This window comes from Sus scrofa, chromosome 14 (assembly GCF_054392235.1).
Source record: "Sus scrofa isolate SSC_HxYL_T2T_F1_AM1 chromosome 14, Sscrofa_HxYL_maternal_Yorkshire_Landrace_v2.0, whole genome shotgun sequence".
Lineage (NCBI taxonomy): Eukaryota > Metazoa > Chordata > Mammalia > Artiodactyla > Suidae > Sus > Sus scrofa.
The window spans coordinates 77,970,578-77,992,513 of NC_139396.1; the positions used below are offsets into that span (position 1 = coordinate 77,970,578).

Consider the following 21,936-nt stretch of genomic DNA (forward strand, 5'->3'; position numbering starts at 1 on the left):
CTAAGAGGCCATCCGGGAAAGAGGTAGGGGAGGGGAAAGAAAGTCTAGGGGAGGGGAGAAAGGAGGGAAGGGGGGGACTTGGGGTGGGGGGGGGAAGCGATGTTTGCCCGTCAGTCGAGTCCGGAGTGAGGAGCTCGGGCGCCGGAGCGGAGGGAGACTCTTGAGCTTAAGCTTGCCGCCGCCACGGCCACCGCCTGGACCTTTGCCCGGAGGGAGCCGCAGAGGGTCTGTCGCCGCCGTCCTCTGGAGGGCAGCGCAACTGGGGGCCCGGACCTCCAGTCCGGGAGGGATTTTTCGTCGTCCCCCCTCCCCCCAGCGAGGGAGCCCGAGCGGCCGCCAAACAAAGGTACCAGTCGCCGCCGCGGGAGGAGGAGGAGCCGGAGCTTCAGCCTCAGCAACCGCTGGACCCGCCGCCCTTCTTCCCCCATCTCTCCCCCGGGCCTGCTGGTTTTGGGGGGGAGCAGGGAAGGGGACTCTGGACGTGCCAGGGTCAGAGCTCGCCTCCGAGGAAGGTAGGGACGTTTTCTGAGGCTTTGGCGGTCCTATTAAGGGGGTCTTTTGGGGAGTCACTGGGCCCAATCGAGGAGAAGACAAGATCGCTGTGGTGGGCTCCCCAGGCGCCCGAATTCGGGGCCTCGGCCTCCTGAGAGCTCCCACCCGTCCCTGCAGTTGCCGAGTCGAGTCGCTCCCCAGCCTGGCGGCCGCACACTCAGCGCTTTCACGTCTCCCAGCCGCGGTGGGGGGCCCGGGCCGGGTGGGGGGGGGGCTGCCGCCTCTTGGTCCCTCGGCGCTCTCGCCGTGCCCGCGGCAGGCGGACGTGGATCCCGCTCCCACTTGTCGGGGTGTCCGCCTCGGAGCGGGACGGGGGCTGAGGCTGTACAGGATCGGTCCCGCCCGCGGCCCGCCGGGCCCTCCGCGGCCCCCGCCGAGCCCCTTGAGGCTCGGCTGGCTCCGGCTCGGACGAGGGGTGTGCGGCCCTTCGGAGGGGGGCCGGCCGGGCCCGGCGCGGAGGCCGGAGGGGAGGAGGACGGCCGGCCCCGCGCCGGACCCCGGGCTTGTTGTGAGTTTCTTCTCTGACAGAAATGGCGTCATTGTCGGAGACGGGAAACTCCGTCGGGTCCCGACAATGGGGACGGGAAGCTGTCGAACTGTAAAGGTGGCCGGGTTTGCCGGGATGGCGAGGCCAGAGGGAACCCCGGTTCGGCTATTTGCGGTTCGGGGACTGACGCCTCTTTCGGCTCTTTTTCGGGGTGCGGGCTTCGCTCGGTTCCCTCCGCCTCCGCCAGTGCAGGGGGGTGCCCATGGTGCTGACTGGGTGTCTTTTGTTTCTTCTCCAGGTGTAGGTGAATCTGGTGTTTTCGAGGGGATCGCGGCCCCAGAGTCATCATGAAGGTAAGGTTGCCTCCGGAAAACGAACCTCAGGGGTTAGAGAATTCAGGAAGTGGGGGGCTTGGTCGAGGTCGTATGTGGGGCCTCAGAGTCCTGCCGAGGAAGGTGTGTGTGTGTGGCGGCTGGGGGCCCCAAGCTGTCCCCGGAGACGGTGGGAGTCAGCTGGTGGGGATATCTGTGGGCTTTGCTGTGGAGTTGGAGCTAGTTATATAGGCTGTCTCACCGAGGATGATTTTTCGCATATAGAACGTCTCTTTGGCAGGGAATCGTAGGAATAACTGCATGCATTTAAGTGTTTTTTAAAAGCAGGTCAAGTAATCTGACTCTAGAAACTGAACTGTTCTATCGGTTACACTGATGAAAGAACGTCTAATTTATTGTGTGAACAGTACCATGAATTTTTAGGAGACGTTTTTGATTGGGGAAATCAAATATAATCTTAATCGAAAGGTTTTTAATGAGAATTTTGGTGACCTTTACACAACTCGGAGAGAGCTTTTGTTTCTTCTGTTTCCAGAGATTTAGGATTATCTGGTTTATTTTCCTTTACTGATGCATTTGGTCTGTAAGTGATCAGATGCTGTATGATGCATTGTGAAAGAACCGATGGCCAGGTTCCTCTTCAATATAAACATGTTAATTAAATGGTGGATATTGTCTAAAAAGTACAATTTGCTTGAATGGTGGGAGAAATTACAGTAATAAAAGTACAGGTTGTTTTTTCAATTTAGAGAATGTGTAATTGAATGCTGTCGTGTTTTTTACCACATTCTAGGATGAAAAGCCTTAGATAGCCGAAATGTCTAGGTTCAACTAGTGGAACGTAGAGACCGGCAGATATTTTTCATCCATTACAAATTCAGAAGTGCTTGAAAAGGGTAGAGTGTGTTCACAAGGATAGAAATGCAACAGCTAGTAAGTTAAAATGTAAATGTCATCTACTTTTGACAGTTCCTTTGAACTGTTTTTTAAAAAATTTATTCTTTTCAGCATCAGGACTGCTTTTATAATACTGTGTCCAAATTAAGATCGTAATACTTGTGTTTGTGGTAGAAAGTGAAAGCTGTGGCTACTTAAATATTTATCAGCTGTACAGAGTAATTAGGTTTAGTCCAGGGTTTGGGGTTTTTTTTTGTTGTTTTTTTTTTTTTTTTTTGGTAGTTTTTTTTTTTTTTTTCTTGAGTTTGGGGTCCTATAAACTCCTATCTGAAGCAGTTTATATCTGCTGAATTACTGTTTCCCCTTCATGTAAATGAAAAAATAATCAGTCACATTTCAGAAATGAATCTCTTTTGTTAATCACAAATGCTAGTTACATGTGAAATGGTGACAAGTAAATGTATTAAGATAGACTGCGTATCTTCTTTGTTGGATGACAGTTTCTTAAGAAGAGTGTTGGGTTGAATAATATATAGTAAGTTCAGAGGCTGAATAATAAAGGGTTTAGTTGGGGGTAAATATTGTAATCTGTCTCAATTCCCAGTGTAGTGCCTGGCATATCTTGGGTACTCTGTTAATATTTGGTTAAAAGAAATGTAGTAAGTTGAAGGTCTTTTAGATTTTCTTTCTGTTTCTTTCTTCCTTTTGTTATTTTTTTCCAACTTATCTGTTTACAAAAATGAAAGTACACAGGAAACTTCAGCCTTGAAAGTTTCATAGTATTTGATATCATTTTAGCACTAATTTTAAGGGCTCAGCATTTCCATTATTACTTTCTTTCAAGAAAGTTACCAGTAATGTTAAAAGGAAAGAATTATTAAAATAATCTAACTTTATACAAGAAGAACTTCCTGTAGTAAGTCCTCTCTTTGGAAATCAGAAGTACTAAAGAAGTACTAAAAACAGCTTATTCTTTCAACTTAATTTTTATGTGGCAAGAGTTGAGAGGCTGCCCATTATTGGTATTTTGCTTTAATAAAATTGCAATTCAAAAAGTGTAATATTGATTTTATTAGGCTTAGGTTTTCTTTTTTTGTGTGTTCCCACTTTCTATATTATAATGACAACTGAGCTATAGAGGGATTTTTGCCAATTATTGGATGTTACCAAACAGATTTGTACTTGGTAGCTAGCTTTTAAGTTTGTGTTATTTGTCTTATTAGCCACAAATTTAAATTTTATTAAGTGACAGTGTATTGAGGTAATGAAAAAGTATGTAGAAATACACTTTTTTGGTTGTTGCTTTAAAGTCCCCGAAGGAAAATGTATGTATCATTTTAAGTGCTGTATGTTTTAGAAGCAGTTTTCCTGAAGTACTATCTTCAAGAATTTATTTAAATAAATAAAGCCCCTTTGCTAACTCATATACTCTATCTTGTGGTATTTTTACCCAGTGCGTTTTTGAAGAATATGACTGTGACATAAAAAGCAATTTTGTGCTTTGACATAGATCATGGTGTTGGTGTTATGCTTGGGTTATTTTTCATACTTTCGATAAATCTTTCAATATCAGTGATAGCACAGTGTCAGGAAATGACAGATTATTAAAGTTACAAAAAATTCTGACTTAATTATGCTAAAATTCATTTCCTCCTTTTTTTCCTAAAACTTTTTTGCTTTTATATCATACATGTTATTAACATCTCTCATTACACGACAGTAAATTTTTAAGTGGAAATGGGCTGGATAGACTGGACATTTCAGAATCTTTAGAGGATAAGTGATTTAGATGGTTGTACTTAGGATCTGGGGAGATGGGCCTTTTCAGATGTACCATTCTCTCTTCAGTAATCACCAAGACCACATGAAAAAACAATGGATTGATTACAGGTGCCTTTTTAAATGTCCTTTGCTTACATGCATGTCCTCACTCACTCTTGCCTTCCTTCTCCCTTTCTCTTTGGCTTCCTTTCCCTCCCTCTTTCTCTTCTACCTTTCCTTCCTTTCTTCCTCCCTTTTCTTCCTCCCTCTCTCCATCTCCCTTCTTTCCTCCCTGCCCCTTTTATAAATCATCTTTTTAACAATAACCGCTTCCATGCATCAGGCAGTGTGACACGAAGGTAAATATATTATTAGACCTGCTTTCAAGGAGCTCACAATTTAGTTGAAGACACAGGAAAATAAAGCAAACAGTACATATTCAATTATAAGAGCAATTTTTGCAGCACTTGTGACAAGTGTAGAGGGAGGACTGAGAGGACATCTAAAGCAGAGAGCCATGGAAAGTTCTCTGGTGGAATTGGCATCTAAGCTGAGAGTTAAAACTTTTGCTAGGCAAGAAGAGTAGAAAAGAACGTTTCAGAAAGGGAGTAACATATGGGAAAATAAAGAAAAAAGCCCAGATCATGTATCTGGAAACTGTAGTAGTTCACTGTGACTGCATTAACTTAAAGCCTGATGTATTTGGCAGTGATGGTAGATGAAGTTAAGTTAGGGAGTTGAAAATTTTCTGGGAAGCTACATGAAACCGCTGAAGATACTGAGTTTTGTACTGTAGTGAGATCTCTTTGGTGGTATTGTAGTGAGTACAATCAGAAGGGAGATCTGAATGGAAAGTCTCAAGATTCCAGGTGATAAGTCAAAGTGAGAAGTGAATAAGGACCTCAGTTAATGTGATGGGAGTAGAACAAGGGAAATAGATCTGAAGTATCTAGGAAGTAGAACTCAGGACTGGTAACTCATCCTGGCGTAGAGGAAGATGGAGGTTTCCATCTTGGGGCAGAAGATCAGTGTTACTGTCATTGGAGTAAACATGAATGAGGTTTTGAGTATTAAGAAATCTGTAGGATCCCTTAAGATCTAATGATTAAGAAAGCAGGTAGAATGAGGACAAATAAGAGGCTTGGTTAATCCAGTATGAATGTTAACCTCATAGTTATAGTACTCCAAGGGATTTAGACCCATAATGTGGCAAATATATTTTGTGTTGTAAATTTGTGATCTTTTTGATGAACAGGTAATTTAGTATAATACTGACTTGTTTCCTATCCCTGTTTCTAATCCTTTGCTTATTGTATGGTGGATGAGTACATATTTCATGGAAGAATATGATTTTGCTAACTCAGTTTGCAAATTCAGTCATTGAAGAGATATTATGTGCTTTTTCTGTACCAGACATGGTCGTAGATATGTACAGCAGTAAACGAGAGTTCTTAGCTTTGTGGAGTTTACTGTCTATAGTTGACCCTTGAACTGCACTTGTATGTGTATTTTAAAAAATAAATACGTATGTATGATGTAAATGTATTTTTTCTTTCTTATGATTTTAATAAATCAGCTTACTTTTTCTCTAGCCTACTTTATTGTGAGAACATAGTATATAATACTGTAACATACAGAATGTGGGTTAAGTGACTTTTTATATTACCAGTAAGGCTTTTGGTCAACATTGGGCTATTAGTAGTTAAGTTTGGGGGGAGTCAAAGTTATATATGGATTTTACACTGCATGGGGTAGTCAGCACCCTTAATCCTTGGGTTGTTTGTATTAGGGTGGACAGGCACACACACAAAAAATGTGGTAAGTGCTATGAAGGAAAATGAAGCAGAATGAGGATAAGAAGGTAGAGTGACAGAGAGTGTTACTTCAGATTAGAATGACCTGTTTGACCTTGGTGAGTTTAAGGAACAGGAGGGTGACTGTTAGGGCTGGAGTGGTAGGAGATGGAGCTTGAGAGGTCACAAGGGCCCCCACAATGTAGGACCTTGTAGGCCATGCTAAGGACTTAGAGTAAAACCTGAGTGTGCTAGGAAGTCATTGAAAGTCTTGAGCAAGAGAGTGAAGTGACTATGTAGAGCATAGACTGCAGGAGAACAAGAGTGGACACAGGGAGATCAATTGCAAGTCAGTTCTGGTCAGAGCTGGTGGTGGACCAGGTGTGAGAGATGATCATACTGAAGGTAAGGATAGAGAATTTTAATGGATTGGTGTGAGGGAAAGGTTCTGCTTGCTACTGCTTAGAGATGACTAGCCTTCCCACCCCCTGCCCCTTCTAAAAAAATCTTTGCTTTGCTAAGTTGGTGAAATGGGATTCTTGGAACTGAAGCCAAGAATCTTGGAGTCAGGAAGTCATCCCCAACTCCGCTTTCCCTTGCTCATGAGCAGTGGACATTGAGCTGAGTGGTCCTCTCTGTTTTTGTTTTTGCTTTGTTTCTGAATTTTAGGAAATGAGGTAAAACTCACCCTTTCACAACTCAGTGCTTCTTAGTATTTTCACAAGATTGTGTATCCACAACCATTGTCTGCCTCTAGGACATGTTCCTTTTTCTCAGAAGAAACCCTGTTATCCATTAGTAGTCACTCCCTGTTCTCCCTTCCCTCCATCCCTCCCCCTAGCAATCACTAATGTACTTTATGTCTCTAAGGATTTGCCTGTTCTGGACATTTCTTAGCAATGGAATCATACAATATGTGGCTTTTTGTGTCTGATTACTTTCAGTTAGAGTCATATTTTCAAGGTTCATTCTTTTTGTAGTAAATGTCAGTACTCCATTCATTTTTGTTGCTGAATAATATTCTCTTTTATAGATATACCACATTTTGTTAATCCACGTATTAGTTGTTGGATTATTCTGCTTCCTACCTGTATTGAATAATGTGCCAATGAATATTTGTTTACAAGCTTTTGCATGGCTATATAATATAGTCACAATTATAATCAGTTGGGGGAGGGGGTCCTAGGAGTGGACCTTTCAGTTTTCAGGATGGTAATACTACCTGTGGTAATCCCGTTGAGAGCTGAGTGTTTGACTTCAGATGTTTTGTGTTGTGGCATTTGGCTACCAAGAAGTTGGACATTTAAAAAATTCCATTCAACATTTATTGAACACTTATGTGCTAGTCTCCCATCTTGCTATTTAGGATATATCAGTGAATAAATCAGGTTGAGAGTCCTGGCCCTGTGGATCTTACCTTTAAGGTGAGATGGGGGGCAGACAAGAATAAACACAATTAATAGATTATTTAATTTGTTAGGTGGTCAGTAGTAAGGAAGTAAGAGGGGAGCTTGGTAAGGAAGATAGAGAATGTGGGGTGGGGCAGTTTGTAGGACTAAGCAAGGGATCAAGTAGGCTCTATTGAGAAGACATTTGTGTAAATACTTGACGGAAGGATGTAAGAGAGTTAGTCTTGTGGCTTCAGAGGCAGCTGGACATGTTCAGTGAACTGCACAGAGGCCAACGTGCCAGAGTGGAGTAAGGAGAGGAGAGAACCGCAGTGGATGGGGGTCACACAGGTGTGGGGATGGAGCTTGAGGGTGAATCACACCAGATCGCCTAGAACCTAGAAGGCCTTTGTGAGGATTTTGACTTTCAGTCTGATAGAAATAGGCAGCAGCAGCTATGGGTTTTAAACAGAGGAGTGATACAGTCTTGTTAGAGTGGCACATTTTCTTTCTTTCTTTCTTCTTTTTTTTTTTTTTTTGTCTTTTTGCCTTTTCTAGGGCCGCTCTCTCAGCATATGGAGGTTCCCAGGCTAGGGGTCAAATCAGAGCCATAGCCACCGGCCTACACCAGAGCCACAACAACGCAGGACCCAAACAGCATTTGCAACCTACACCACAGCTCACGGCAACGCCGCCCGGATCCTTAACCCACTGAGTAAGGCCAGGGATTGAACCCGCAACCTCGTGCTTCCTACTCAGATTGGTTAAGCACTGAGCCACAATGGGAACTCCTCATTATATTTTTAAGGGATCAGTGATGCTGCATTAAAAATTGGCGGTAGGCAAGTCTACAGGGTAGTAGCTGAACAGGTCAGAAGCTATAGTAATAAAGGGATGGTGGCTGCCACAGTGAGGGAGGTGCAGAAGGGTCAGACTCTAGATGTCATTTTGAAGGTGGAGCTGAAAGAAGTTCCTGTCAGTTCCTTTGTTTTGTTCCTCAGCAAAGTTAAGGAGCATACCAAGATGTTTTGACTGAATAACTGGAAAACTATAATTTATGATGAAGTTAAGACTGTATAATTTTTGAAAATAAGCTTTTCTATTTAATACATTATATTTATAAAATATATTTGTGAAAATTGCCGACTGGTGTATTACTCTGTGAAATGTAAACAAAATACAGACATGCTATATAGTGGACCCTTAAATAACATGGGTTTGAATCACTTGGATCCGCGTTCACAAGAATTTTTTTCATGAGTATTGCAGTCATACTACACAATCTGTGGTTGGCTAGATTGGAGAATGTGGAACCAAAGACATGGATGGCTGACTGTAAAGTTTGACTGGGATTTTCAGCTGTGCCCCTAACCCTGGTGGTATGGTATTCGTTTATTAATTATAGACGTTTAGAAGAGTTGCAAACTTTCATTCTTGATGAATTATTTACAAAAAGGACTGCTGCTGCCTTCCCTTTGGTGTCATAGAACAAAGATGTTTCTACAGTCATGAGAAACATGCACTAATACCCTTTGTAACATGGTACCCACAGTCATCTGTGGGTCAAGAAGGTTCAAAATCTTGGAAATTCAATTGTGGCACGGTAGGTTAAGGACCTGGCATTGCCACAGCTGTGGTGCATGCTGCAGCTACGGTGTGAGTTCAGTTTCTGGCCCAGGCACTTCTATGTGCCATGGGTGTGGCCAAAAAAAAAAAAATAGAATCAAAATCTTTTTTGATATTTAAATGTTGCAGGGTCTAGGAGTTCCCTGGTTCCTAGTGGTTAAGGACTCAGTGTTGTTACTGCTGCAGCTCTGGTTTGATTCCTGGGTCTCTGGCCCAGGAACTTCTGTATGCCACAGTCCATTCCCCCCGCCCCACCAAATTTGCAGATTCTAGAAGGTATTTTTTGGTTGTTTGGTTGGTTGTTTTTGTTATTTGTTTTTTAAAATGGCTGCACCTGCAGCATATGAAAGTTCCCCAGCCGGGGATTGAATCCAAGCTGCAGCTGCCATCTACATCACAGCTGTGGCAATGCTGGATGCTTTAACCCACTGCATCTGGCTAGGGGGTGCCAGTGAATTTGCACCTCCCCAGCGACCTGAGCCAGTGAAGTTGGATAGAAGGTGTGGATTTTGATAAGGCATATACTGTAAGTAGAATTATTTAAAATTTGTATCGATTATGTAAATGCAAAATGTCACTTTTAGCTTGTAAATTAATCTGAACATAAAAAACAAAAGGAAATATTAAAAAAGTGTCATCGTTTATTTATTGCAGTTGGGCTTTCTTTAAACCTAATGGACATTGAATGAAACATGAGCTATAAATAATGAACTTTTGTTCCTAAAATGATTGACATTTTCTTCCTTTTTTCTTTCTTTCTTTCTTTTACAGCTGCACCTGCGGCATGTGGGCTAAGGGTCAAATCAGAGCTGCATCTGCAGTCTGTGCCACAGCTTGCAGCAACACCGGATCCTTAACTCACTGAATGAGGCCAGAGGTGGAACCTATATCCTCACAGAGACAACGTTGGGTCCTTAACCTGCTGAGCCATAATAGGAACTCTTGAAATATTTTCAGTTAATTACTTTACATCAAAATAAGATGGTATATTTGTTCTCTCTTAAGCTACTAATCAGTATCTTTAACTTAATTTTAAGAGAGCTTTTGTGATAAAAATCATTTCATTTCATGAAGTTCCCTGGTGGCCTAGTGGTTAAGGATCCTGCATTGTCACCACTGTGGCTTGGGATCAGTCTCTCGCCTGGGAACTTCCACAGGCTACTGGCTAAGCCAAACAAACAAACAAACAAAAAAAATTAGTTTTGCTCTTTCAGAAGTGCAGGAAATCTTTTTTTTTTTTTTTTTTTTTTTGTCTTTTCTAGGGCCACACCAGCAGCATATGGAGGTTCCCAGGCTAGGAGTCTAATCACCGGCCTATGCCAGAGCCACAGCAACTTGGGATCCGAGCCATGTCTGCGACCTATACCATAGCTCGTGGCAACACCATATCCTTAACCCACTGAGTGAGGCCAGGGATCAAACCCGCAACCTCATGGTTCCTCGTTGGATTCGTTAACCACTGAGCCATGATGGGAACTCCAGAAGTGCAGGAAATCTTGACATTCTAGTTTTCCATGGAAGATAATGTGTTTCTAGAAATCTGATAGTTTTCTTTTTTCTTTTTTCTTTTTTTTTTTAATAGGGCCAAACCTGCAGTTCCCAGGCAAGGGGGGGTCTAATCAGAGCTGTAGCTGCTGGCCTACACCACAGTCACAGCAACACCAGATCCAGGTCGCATCTGTGACCTACACCTCAGCTCATGGCAACACCGGATCTTTAACCCACTAAGCGAGGCCAGGGATCGGTCATGTGTCCTTATGGATACTAGTCAGATTTGTTTCAGCTGAGCCACGACGGGAACGCCTTTGATAGTTTTCACACTAAGATTGGAGACAGCATTCAAGTTTGAGGAGGAAAAATGAGTTTAGGAGTTCCAGCTGTGGTACAGTGGGTTAAGAACCTTACTGCAGCATCTTAAGTGGCTTCGAAGGTGTGGGTTCGATCCCTGGCCCAATGCATTGCGTTAAAGGATCCAGCGTTGCTGCAGCTGGGGCATAGGTTGCAGTTGTGGCTTGGATTCAGTCCTTGGCCCAGGAACTTCCATATGCCAAGGTGCAGCCTTAAAAAAAAAAAAAAAAAGGAAAGAAAGAAAAATGAATTTTAGAAAGGGTATAAACAGTTTACCAGAAAAGACAGATCTGTTAGGGTCAGTTTACAGAGACAGAGAAACCAGATTTCATGTGTACCTTATGTACTGTGCTAATGGTCTTTTTTTTTTTTTCTTTTTTTTTTTTTAAATACTTTTTTTGGCTTTGCCCATGGCAGGCAGACATACCTGGGCCAGGGTTTGAACTTGCAGTACAGCAGTGACCAGAGCCATAGCAGTGACAATACCAGATCCTTAACCTGCTGAGCCACCAGGGAACTCCCACGGTTATGTTTTAGGCTGGGTAATAGGGTTAGGGGACAAAATAAAAGAGACGGAAAAGTAAGTTTTAAAACAACACTTGTTTTACTGTGAGGATAATATTTAACTGTAATTAGATGCACTGAGCTTTAGGACAGTTGGCAATACGTATACAGTTCTACAGTATTCTGCCTCATGTGTCTTTCCAGCTTGACATTGGTGTTGGCAGTAAGGTGGTTGAGAAGCTGAGTCTCTAGGTCATTATTATGATTCGAAGGAAAAAAATCTTTATGGAATATAATATATCTGCAACTTTTAAGTTATAAATTTACCTATCAATTAAGAGAATAATAATTCTGCCTGTAGTTTTTTACTGTTAAAGTGTGTCAGATATGTCAGGTGTACGTCATATATGTTTATGTGTGGAATAGTGGAACCGATACTTTATGTAGACTTTTCTCATTTAAGCCTTTTTTTTCTAATTTATAGGTGAATTTTTGACAGTATGCTTAACTCTAGGGTATTTAAAGTTCTGTGTCAGGGTTTTCAAAAGTAATAGGCTGCCATCTCCTAATTTTTTTGGGGGGGTGCCACACCTGCAGCATGTTGAAGTTCTCAGGCCAAGGATAGAATCTGAGCTGGATGCTGCCACCTCTGTCACAGCTGCAGTAACTCCAGATCCTTTAACTTATAGCACTGGGCTAGGGATTGTACCTCTGCTGCCTCAGAGATAATGTCAGATCCTTAACTCACTGCACCACATCAGGAACTCCCTGCCATCTCCTAATTTCATAAGCTTGCAGGACATAATTGCTTTGAGAGCATATTCACTGATAACTGTTTAATAAGTTTCATTGAAAGTCACACTAATTTTTTTATCATTTTCTTTAATAGCAGAAAGGAAGATTGTAAACTATCAAGGCTTAGAGTAAATAGTATTTAATTAAAAAAAAATTTTTTTTTGGCCATGCCAATGGCATGCAGAAGTTCCTGGGCCAGGGATCTTACCTGCTCCATAGCAGCGATGCCAAGCTGCTGCAGTGACAATGCCAGATCTTTAAACTGCTGCGCCACAAGAGAACTCCTGAGCAAATGGCGTGGTGTTTTGTTTGTCAGTTTTGCTTTTTTTGCTTTTTAGGGCCGTATCTGTGGCATATGGAAGTTCCCAGGCTACGGGTAGAATCAGAGCTACAGCTGCCGGCCTACACCACAGCCACAGCAACATGGCATTTGAGCCTCATCTGCGACCTATACCACAGCTCATGGCAACGCTGGATCTATAACCCACTGAGCGAGGCCAGGGATTGAACCTGCATCCTCTGGATCCTAGTTGGGTTTATTAACCACTGAGCCGTGAAGGGAACTCCCGCAAATAGCGTTTAAAGAAAGGGCTCACCTTGTACTGATAGTAAAAGTTATACTTGCAAATATGACTATAAAAACAAACCATCTTTGTTTAAAGTGCACAGTAATCAGTGTGACTTAGTGATTAAGAGCGTATGTCTTGGAAAGAGAGAGGTCTTGTTCCAGTCCTGTCTTTCTGTGTTCTTTACTTTTATTTGGCTGGTGAAGTTTAAAGTTTTTTATTTTTGAAATTAAAGTAAATATCAGTTTCAGTTTTTGCAAAATGGGGCTAATAATAGTTACCTTACAAGGTTGTGTAAGTACAAATGAAATAACATTTAACATGTTTTTTGTCATGCTTGGCATTGTTCTGAGCAGTCAGTGCTGAGTTATTCTGGTAAAAGCCTGTCACTTCTTTTGTAAATGGATAGAGTGAGGATTCTCCCATCAGGACTACTTGGGATTGAGGAGTTCCCACTGTGGCACAGTGGGACTCCAATTGCAGCAGGTTGGGTTACTGCAGAGGTGCAGGATCGACAGTGGGACTCCAATTGCAGCAGGTTGGGTTACTGCAGAGGTGCAGGATCGACTCCCAGCCGGGCTCAGTGAATTAAAGGATCCAGCGTTATTGTACCTGAGGCTCAGATTCTGTCCCTAGCCAAGGGTGTGGCCATTTAAAAAAAAAAAAAAAAAAAGACTGCTTGGAATTGATTTGGGACTCTCCTGCTTACCAAGTTTTAGGCAGTTTTCTTAAACTTTCTAGGAAGGCTGGTGTCCTTGTCTAAAATGAATGGTGGTAGTACTTACTTCTTGGGACTCTTAGTGTGACTAGGTGTGATAACAGGATTTCCTCCATAGTTAAGTTCTCACTAAATTGTAGCTATTATTATTCTACGGAAAGAATGTGCAAACTTGTGAATTTAAGTAGGCTTTCTGGTGATATAGTCACTCAAGGCTCTTTTAGTTCTCCCCCACCTTTTTTGAGGGGGCTGTACCCATGTCATTTGGAAATTCTCAAGCCAGAGATAGAACCCACGCCACAGCAGTGACAATGCTGGATCCTTAACCTCTTGAGCCACCAAGGAACTCTTGAGTCTCTTTTAACTTAAAGGTTGATACAGAAGTTGGGGGAAAAAGTTGCAATTTTGTGATTAAGATTAAAGACTGTTGTTGTCTTTATTAAATTCTTGAAACAGAATGTTCAGTGGAAGGTGAAAACCGGATTTCTTTATTCTAAGAACTCTTTGCTCCCATTTCAAACCTTTATTTATCTTAGCCCTTCCTGGTGCAGAAGCTTCTCTTAGTAAATACAATACTTGTCCTCTCTTCTAATTTGCTGTCAGCTTGCCCAGATGGGATTCTTTCAAGGGAAAAGTAAATCTTAATTTCAAACCTAGAGGGTTGTTGATTAGGCGAACCACTGGAGATATTAATTTACTAAGTAGGCATCTATCTCTAGCTTTGCTTATGTAGGGAAAATTCTTTTTTCTTTTCATGATCAGATCACTGTTCTGATATTGTCACCTGCAGCTGCTTGGTGAGGCTATGGGGGTGGGGCAAATGGGTGCTGGGACCCTGCCAAACCCAAGTCTTTACTCCAAAGAGGAGTAAAAGGAAAACTGAACAGTCTTAATGACAGAGAGCTAGTATTGCTTTCAAAGTTTAAATGAGACAGCTTGAATGAGGTCCTCCAGTATACCACAGGGAACTATATCCAGTCTCTTGGACTAGACCATGATGGAGGATAATATAAGAAGGGGACTGTATGTGTTTGTGTGACTGGGTCACTTTGCTGTACAACAGAAATTAGCACAACACTGTAAATCAACTATACTTTAATTAAAAAAATTTTCAACGTGAGGCAGCTTGGCTTATGTTTATTTGGGAGTTTTTTTTTTTAATTAGCTTTTTATATTTTCTTTCTTTTTTTTTTGTCTGTTAGGGCCACACCCATGGCATATGGAAGTTCCCAGGCTAGGGGTCGAATGAGAACTGTAGCTGCCGGCCTACACCACAGCCACAGCAACATGGGATCCGAGTTGCGTCTGTGACCTATACCACAGCTCATGGTAACGCTGGATTCTTAACACACTGAGCAAGGGCAGGGATCGAACCTGCATCCTTATGGATGCTAGTCAGATTCATTTTCACTGAGCCACATCGGGAACTCCAGCTTTTTATATTTTCAATTTTATCTTGGTAAATATATCTCATCCAAGGTCCCCTTTCAGTTTTTTTTTAAATTTGAATATTGTTATTGAAAGTTGTCCAGTGATTTTTTTTTTTTTTTTGTCTTTTTGTCTTTTGTCTTTTGTTGTTGTTGTTGTTGTTGTTGCTATTTCTTGGGCCGCTCCCGCGGCATATGGAGGTTCCCAGGCCAGGGGTTGAATTGGAGCTGTAGCCACCGGCCTACGCCAGAGCCACAGCAACGCGGGATCCGAGCCGCGTCTGCAACCTACACCACAGCTCACGGCAACGCCGGATCCTTAACCCTCTGAGCAAGGGCAGGGACCAAACCCGCAACCTCATGGTTCCTAGTCGGATTCGTTAACCACTGCGCCACGATGGGAACTCCGAGTGATTTTTTTAAAAAAAATTTAGTGTCAGAGAGCTTTTGACACTTAATAAGTCATCTAGTTTGCTTTGCCCCACCTTAGAGAAATATTTTTCTAAACTAGTTCTATTCCTAGAAAAATTAAACAAGTTTTTTTAAAAATTATAAAAGCAATGCAGTTTTATATAAATATTAAAAATTACAGAAATGTAATATATACAGTGAATAGTAAAAGTCATTACCTTCCCCAGTCTCACTTCCTATTAGCAACTTGATTTAACAGTTTGCAGTATACCTTTTTCCTTGTACATATAAATTTATGTATGAGTATGTTTTGGTATGTTTGGTTTTGCAAAAATGGGCTTATACATATTGTTAGTTGTTTTTTTACATTTTTTATATTAGTGTATAACAAATCTGTCATTCTTTTTTGATGCCTTTAACAAGATTTTATTTGTAATCAGCATGCTATTTTCTCTACCACCAAATGATTTATTTAGGGCACCACTATGTTTCTTTAGCTTAAAGTTATAGCAGATATGTAAAGGCCTCTCTTAGCAGTGTTGAACGTAGATAGATATTCAGTAAGTATTCTTCTTTTTTTTTTTTGTCTTTTTGCCTTTCCTAGGGCCGCTCTTGCGGCATTTGAGGTTCCCAGGCTAGGGGTCCAATCGGAGCTGTAGCTACTGGCCTACACCAGAGCCACAGCAATGCGGGATCCGCGCTGCGTTTGCAACCTACACCACAGCTCACGGCAACGCCGGATCCTTAACCCACTAAGCAAGGGCAGGAATCGAACCCGCAACCTCGTGGTTCCTAGTCGGATTCGTTAACCACTGCTCCACGACGGGAACTCCCAAGTATTATTCATTTATTTGAATATCTAGTACTACTCAGTGGTGAATAGTCCCAGTCATCTGTAATATTTACAGTAGTCTCTCGTAACCCTATAGATTATTATTATAGCTACTGTTAATGAAATCTGATTGCATGAGGTTGCTTTTAAAAGGTAACCTGTGGGAGGTAGTGAGAGTACAGCCAGTGCTATATGGCTGCTTCTAAAGAAGCTAATGTTGTTATTGGAATTCCTAGTAGTATTTATTATAAATGTTAATTTGGGACAGACCACTGTAGGCAGTGACCCTAGCAGATGCTTAGGGTCAGAATATGTGTTTTATAAAGGATTTTTTTAATACTATAGTTAGGTTTTTAAGTGGCACATTATGTCTTTAAAGTTTCATAATCATTAGTTATGTCAGCAGCATTTTCCCTTTTTTATGGTTGAAAAAGCAGATGCAAAGATGTTGAGTGATTTGCCCACAGGCACACATTAAACTGATGGCAGAATCTCTTCTCCTGTTAGTAAACTGAACCATGCTGCATTTCTGCTAGTTATAAGTGAGTAATAAAGTTGTTGCCATTTAGTGGTCTTTTGATGGCTTTTTTGGAATAGTGAGTATAGTTTAGAAACCTTTTACCTACTTTTATTTATTGATTTATTTATTGTCTTTTTGGGGCCATACTTTCGGCATATGGAGGTTCGAAGGCTAGAGGTCGAATCAGAGCTGTAGCTGTTGGCCTACACCACAGCCACAGCAACGCCAGATCCAAGCCATGTCTGTAAGCTACACCATAGCTCATGGCAACACCGGTTCCTTAACCTGCTAAGCGAGGCCAGGAATCGAACCAGCATCTGGATGCTAGTCAGATTTGTTTCCGCTGAAACACGAAGGGAACTCCATACCTACTTTTATTGAAAGGAGCAGTTTTAGGAGTTCCCATCATGGCTCAGCAGGTTAAAAATCTGATATAGTGTCTCTGAGGATTAGGGTTTGATCCCTAGCCTCCCTCCTGCAGCTCAGATTTGACCCCTAGCCGGGGAACTTTTATATGCCTCAGGTGTGGCCTGAAAAAAAAAAAAGATTTAAAGTTAGAATTTATTTGCATCATGGAATAAATATTTTGGGGGAAGTCATCCTATTTTCTTAAAGATAGAAATTATATGAAAATATATTAAAACAAACTAGTGGACTTAGTTTTTCTGGGAGAACCTTTACTAGCTTGAAAATTAGTATTGTAAATTAGAGGAAAATAAGGGTTCCCTGGTGGCTCAGCAGGTTAGGAATCCAGCTTTGTCACTACTGTGGCTTGGGTTGCTGCTGTGGCATAGGTGTTCCAACCCTGACCCAGGAACTTCATGATGTGGGCATGGCCAAAAAAAGAAAAAATAATTAGCGGAAAACAGTACAAGGCTTTGAAGATATTTTAAAGTAGGAGGAAAAAAATGAATCATCAGGTTATATTTCCACACATAATTTAAGTTGAAAGACTGTGGATCACAGAGCCAGAAAAGACTTTCAAAGATCATTTGGACCTGTGCATTTATTTTTTTTATTTTTATTTTTTTGTCTTTTGTCTTTTTGCCATGTCTTGGGCTGCTCCCACGGCATATGGAGGTTCCCAGGCTAGGGGTCTCATCGGAGCTGCAGCTGCCACAGCAACATGGGATCCGAACCGTGTCTGCGACCTACACCACAGCTCACGGCAACGCTGGGTCCTTAACCCACTGAGCAAGGCCAGGGATTGAACCCGCAACCTCATGGTTCCCAGTCAGATTCATGAACCACTGAGCCACAACGGGAACGCCTGGACCTGTGCTTTTAGACCCTAACTACTCTGCCAAAAAATAACATAGAAGATTATTTAGACTAAAACAGTGTTTGTAATCTGGGTTAAATTACAGGTTTACTTAACTCCAACATTCTCTGTTTGCTTATTGAGAGTTGATTCTGTTAGCCCATAAATTGCTGTCATATTTTTAAAAATATTTTAAAATTCAGGAGTAATTCCTATGTAATTTTTTTTTAGGAGTCAAGAAACTATTACATATACAAGTTGAATTTTGAGGCATTGAATGGGACAGAGGTTTTTATGAGCGAATAATGGCTAAATTTTATTACTTGCTACCTATGTTCTTCACAAAATTTTAGCAGAATGGTAACGGATTTAGGCTATGTATTTGTTTCATATTGCTGCTATAACAAGTTGCTACAAATTTAGTGACTTAAAACAACATGAACTTACTATTTTACAGTTTTGGATGTCAGAAGTCTGAAGTGAGTCTCAGTGAACCGAATTCCTTCTGTGGGCTCTAGAGGAAAATATTCCTTGCCCTTTCCAGCCTCTAGAGGCTGTACATGTTCCATTGCTGTGGTCTCTTCCATCTTCAAAGTCAGCAGTTTAGTATCTTCAGATCTCGCTGGCTTTGACACCTCTTCTGTTTCTCTCTTTCACTTATATTAGGACCCTTGTGATTTCATTGGGCACATCCAAATAATCCAGGATAATCTTCCCCCTTGCTGTTTAACAACAATTTCACAGATTTTGAGGATTAAGATACAGACATCTCTGGGGAAGCCATTATGCTGCCTACCACAGACTGTTTAGGTCAGCAGAATTATCTAACCTTTTAGGCTTTTCTGTAAAATGAAATAATGTTTACTGTTTACTACAAAGGAATTTTATGAAAATGGAAATTACATGCCAGTGAAGACAGATCATGCATAGACTATATTCAGAAATTTTAACTGATGCTTTCTGGTTGATCTTATCTGTTAGGTAGATGCTTGGGGATCTGTAGTCTCCAAGGTAACCAGTGAATGGGCTTGGTAAACTCCAGACTGAATATCTGGAGTTAAGCTTGGCCTCTGGAAGCAGAATATGATGTCAGTGACTCACATGCTTTCCAGAGAGTGAGGCTTCACTATTGTTGTTTACTTTTTTTTTAACTCTAATAAAGGCAATTTTTTGTTTTAAAATTCGTCGTTTCCAGACTTTTGCTTGTTGAGGATAGTGATAATTTATAGCATGATGTTGAAAAAAATACAGTGCTTAACTCTAATTTGGTTTGATTCTGTTTTTAGTTCCAAAGATACATTTTTTTTTTTTTTTAACAGCCGCACCTGCTGTATATGAAAGTTCATGGGCCAGGGGTTGAATCAGAACTGCAGCTACCAGCCTATGCCACAGCCACACTGGATTCTAGCTGCATCTACAACCTAGCCTGCAGCTGTGGCAACACTGGATCCTTAACCCACTGAACAAGGCCAGGGATCTAACCTTCTATCTCCTCAGACACTGTCAAGTTCTTAACTCCCTGAGCCACAATGGGAACTCTCTATAACACTTTTTTTTTTTTTCAGGCCACACCTACATGTGGAAGTTCCCAGGCTAGGGGTCAAATTGGAGATTCAGCTGGTCTATACCACAGTCACACCAGATTTCCGAGCTGTGTCTGCACCCTACACTGCAGCTCACAGCAATGCTGGATCCTTAACCCACTGAGTGGGGTCAGGGATCGAACCCACATCCTCATGGATACTAGCCAGGCTGTTACCAACTGAGCCACAAGGGGAACTCCACACAACACATTTTTAAAGCAGTAGGCTTTTCTATTTACTATAATTTTTTAAAGAACAGCTATGACAATAATTAAGGGAGGGGCCTTGGGTAATTGGAGTTTTATGTCTCAATTCTTATGATTGATTATTTTGAATGTGCCAAGTTGGTATTCTTTTTTGAAGTTAAACTTGGAGAATTGCTATTTTTACTGTTGTCGTTTCCTAATTTTTCTTTGCGTCTTTCAACTCTCAAAACTGTAGTGCTGTGAGGCAGGATTCACAGAGTGAAGTAGTAGTTAGTAGAAATGGCTATTAGAAAACCTTTGCCAGAAGGAGTTTTAGGGATAGATATATGTCTTTATTATTTCTATCTCCAGGTTAAAATTTGAGTTATGTTGTTCTAGAATAAATTTAGGAAAACATTTCTATATGAACATTCACTATATTATCTTGTAGACAAAATAGAGTTCCACGAATTCTATCTTATTACAAACCTGTTTCAAGTAAGTTAAATGATTGAAATTTTCTCAATTCTGTGGTTGAAAAAAATTGTTTTTTTTCATACATTGGGTTATCATGTATTTCTTTGCATATGTAACTGTTGATTGAATATGGTTTAAGTTAGAATGTGTCTAAAGATTGAGTTGTAACCAGTGATTTGGTCCTGTCATGATTTGGTCAGGACAGGATCCTCTGACTTTTGGATAGCTTTCCTGACTGGAACCTTTCTCGCTTGTTGTCTTATCACTGTCCTCTACATATTCTAGCAGTGCCCCCGTAATATTCTAATGCAAGTGGTAAATACTGGACAACTATTTATTTGCATACGTGTATCAGTACAAAATAAATTTCACAAAGTTCTGTCAGCCTTGAGTTATCAATTTATGCTCTCAAAGTTTGTTTTACTTATATTAAATATTTTGTCTACTGTTTCTTAGAATATAGATTTATGAATGATTCGAGTTTGATAGTACATGTGGTACTGTCTTCAAATTATCTAACTTTAAAAATTGAGTATCATGGGAGTTGCCATTGTGGCTCAGTAGTAGCGAACCCAGCTAGTATCCATGAGGGTGTGGGTTCAATCTCTGGCCTAGCTCAGTGGGTTAAGTATCTGGTGTCACTGTGAGCTGTGGTATAAGTCCCAGACATGGCTCAGATCCTGTGTTGCTGTGGCTGTGGCATTAGACCAGCAGCTGCAGCTCTGATTCAACCCCTAGCCTTGGAACTTCCATATGCCACAGGGGTGTGGCTCTAGGGAAAAAAAAGTTAAATATCAGTACCTCATTTTAATGGAGGTGATACATTCAAGCACCGCTCTTCATTGTCAGACTTTATCTCAGGTGTATCAGAAACAAAAGAACATGCATTTCAGGATGTGCTTGCCTCATCACCTTATTACAGAGAAATAGTGGAATGGAGTTGTTAGGTTTAAACCCTGCTCTACCCCTTAACTAGTTGCAAGACCTTAGGCAGTTTATTCTTTGAGCCTTGTTTTCACCATATGAAAAATGAGAAAATTTAGTTCGTTTTGTTATGAATTAAATAAGATATACATGCAAAATACTTATCACATGTTTAGTTTTTCAGTGCCAAAAAATAATAACTGTAATATTTTGTAGAGTAAAGGGAGGCCACTTTTGCTACATGTCTTGAAATTACCACTGCTAATAGTTTAAAACATGTGCTTATGGTCATTGTGCATTGAATTATGATAAAAGAGTGCTTATTACCTGTGCACCTAATTATTGGAAGCTGAATTCATATAGTTTTTAAAAAATTATTATTTAATTATTTATTTATTTTGCTTTTTAGGGCCACACCCACAGCACATGGAGGTTCCCAGGCTAGGGGTCCAATCGGAGCTACAGCTGCTGGCCTGCACCACAGCCACAGCAACATGGGATCTGAGCGCCTGTGACCTACACTACAGCTCTAGACAAGGCCAGATTCTTTAACCCACTGAGCTAGGCCAGGGATTAAACCTGCATCCTCATGGATACTAGACAGGCTTGTTATCGCCGAGCCACCATGGGAACTTCTGAATTCTGGCATTTTCTTGCTGTGCATACAGAGAATAAATTTTTTTTTCATTTAGCTTCCTGTGTATCTTTAGGTATTTTTCTTTGATGGTGTTTTGTATTTTAAAAGTTTTTCCACTAATTAAAAAAGTTTTTGTTTAAAAATACATCTAAATATCCCATAAACATTATCTATTATGTCAGGTACCTTTTGTGTTGTTGTTAAAATTACATTAGGATACTAAACTTCATATATGTAGTCTACTTATCTTTTATTGCATTTGACTTAGATAATGAATTATTTGACTTGATTGTTGATATATAACTTACTTTTACATTTGGGTCCTTTTGGGGGCTACTTTTAAAAGGGAAACCTAACATTTTAGTGATTTAAAATGATAAAACTTCTGGTTTTATTTATTTATTTTTTTGGT

The 21,936-nt window shown here is 40.9% G+C and overlaps 1 protein-coding gene across 8 annotated transcripts in view; it reads left to right on the plus strand.

Annotated features, from left to right (window-relative positions):
* The first annotated feature begins 93 nt into the window (after window positions 1-93).
* Window positions 94-21,936, plus strand: part of ARID4B (AT-rich interaction domain 4B) — a 159,628-nt gene continuing 137,785 nt past the window's right edge. For 5 of the 8 annotated variants that reach the window (XR_002338970.2, XR_002338969.2, XM_021074399.2 and 2 more), the window contains exons 1-2: window positions 94-512; window positions 1,338-1,392. Coding sequence is in view for 5 of the 8 variants with exons in the window: in XM_021074399.2 (XP_020930058.2) it covers window positions 1,387-1,392 (6 nt within the window). In the remaining 3 variants the exon portion in view is untranslated. The remainder of the gene's footprint in view (window positions 513-1,337; window positions 1,393-21,936) is intronic. The other 3 variants (XM_021074400.2, XM_084996861.1, XM_084996862.1) reach the window with 1 other exon arrangement.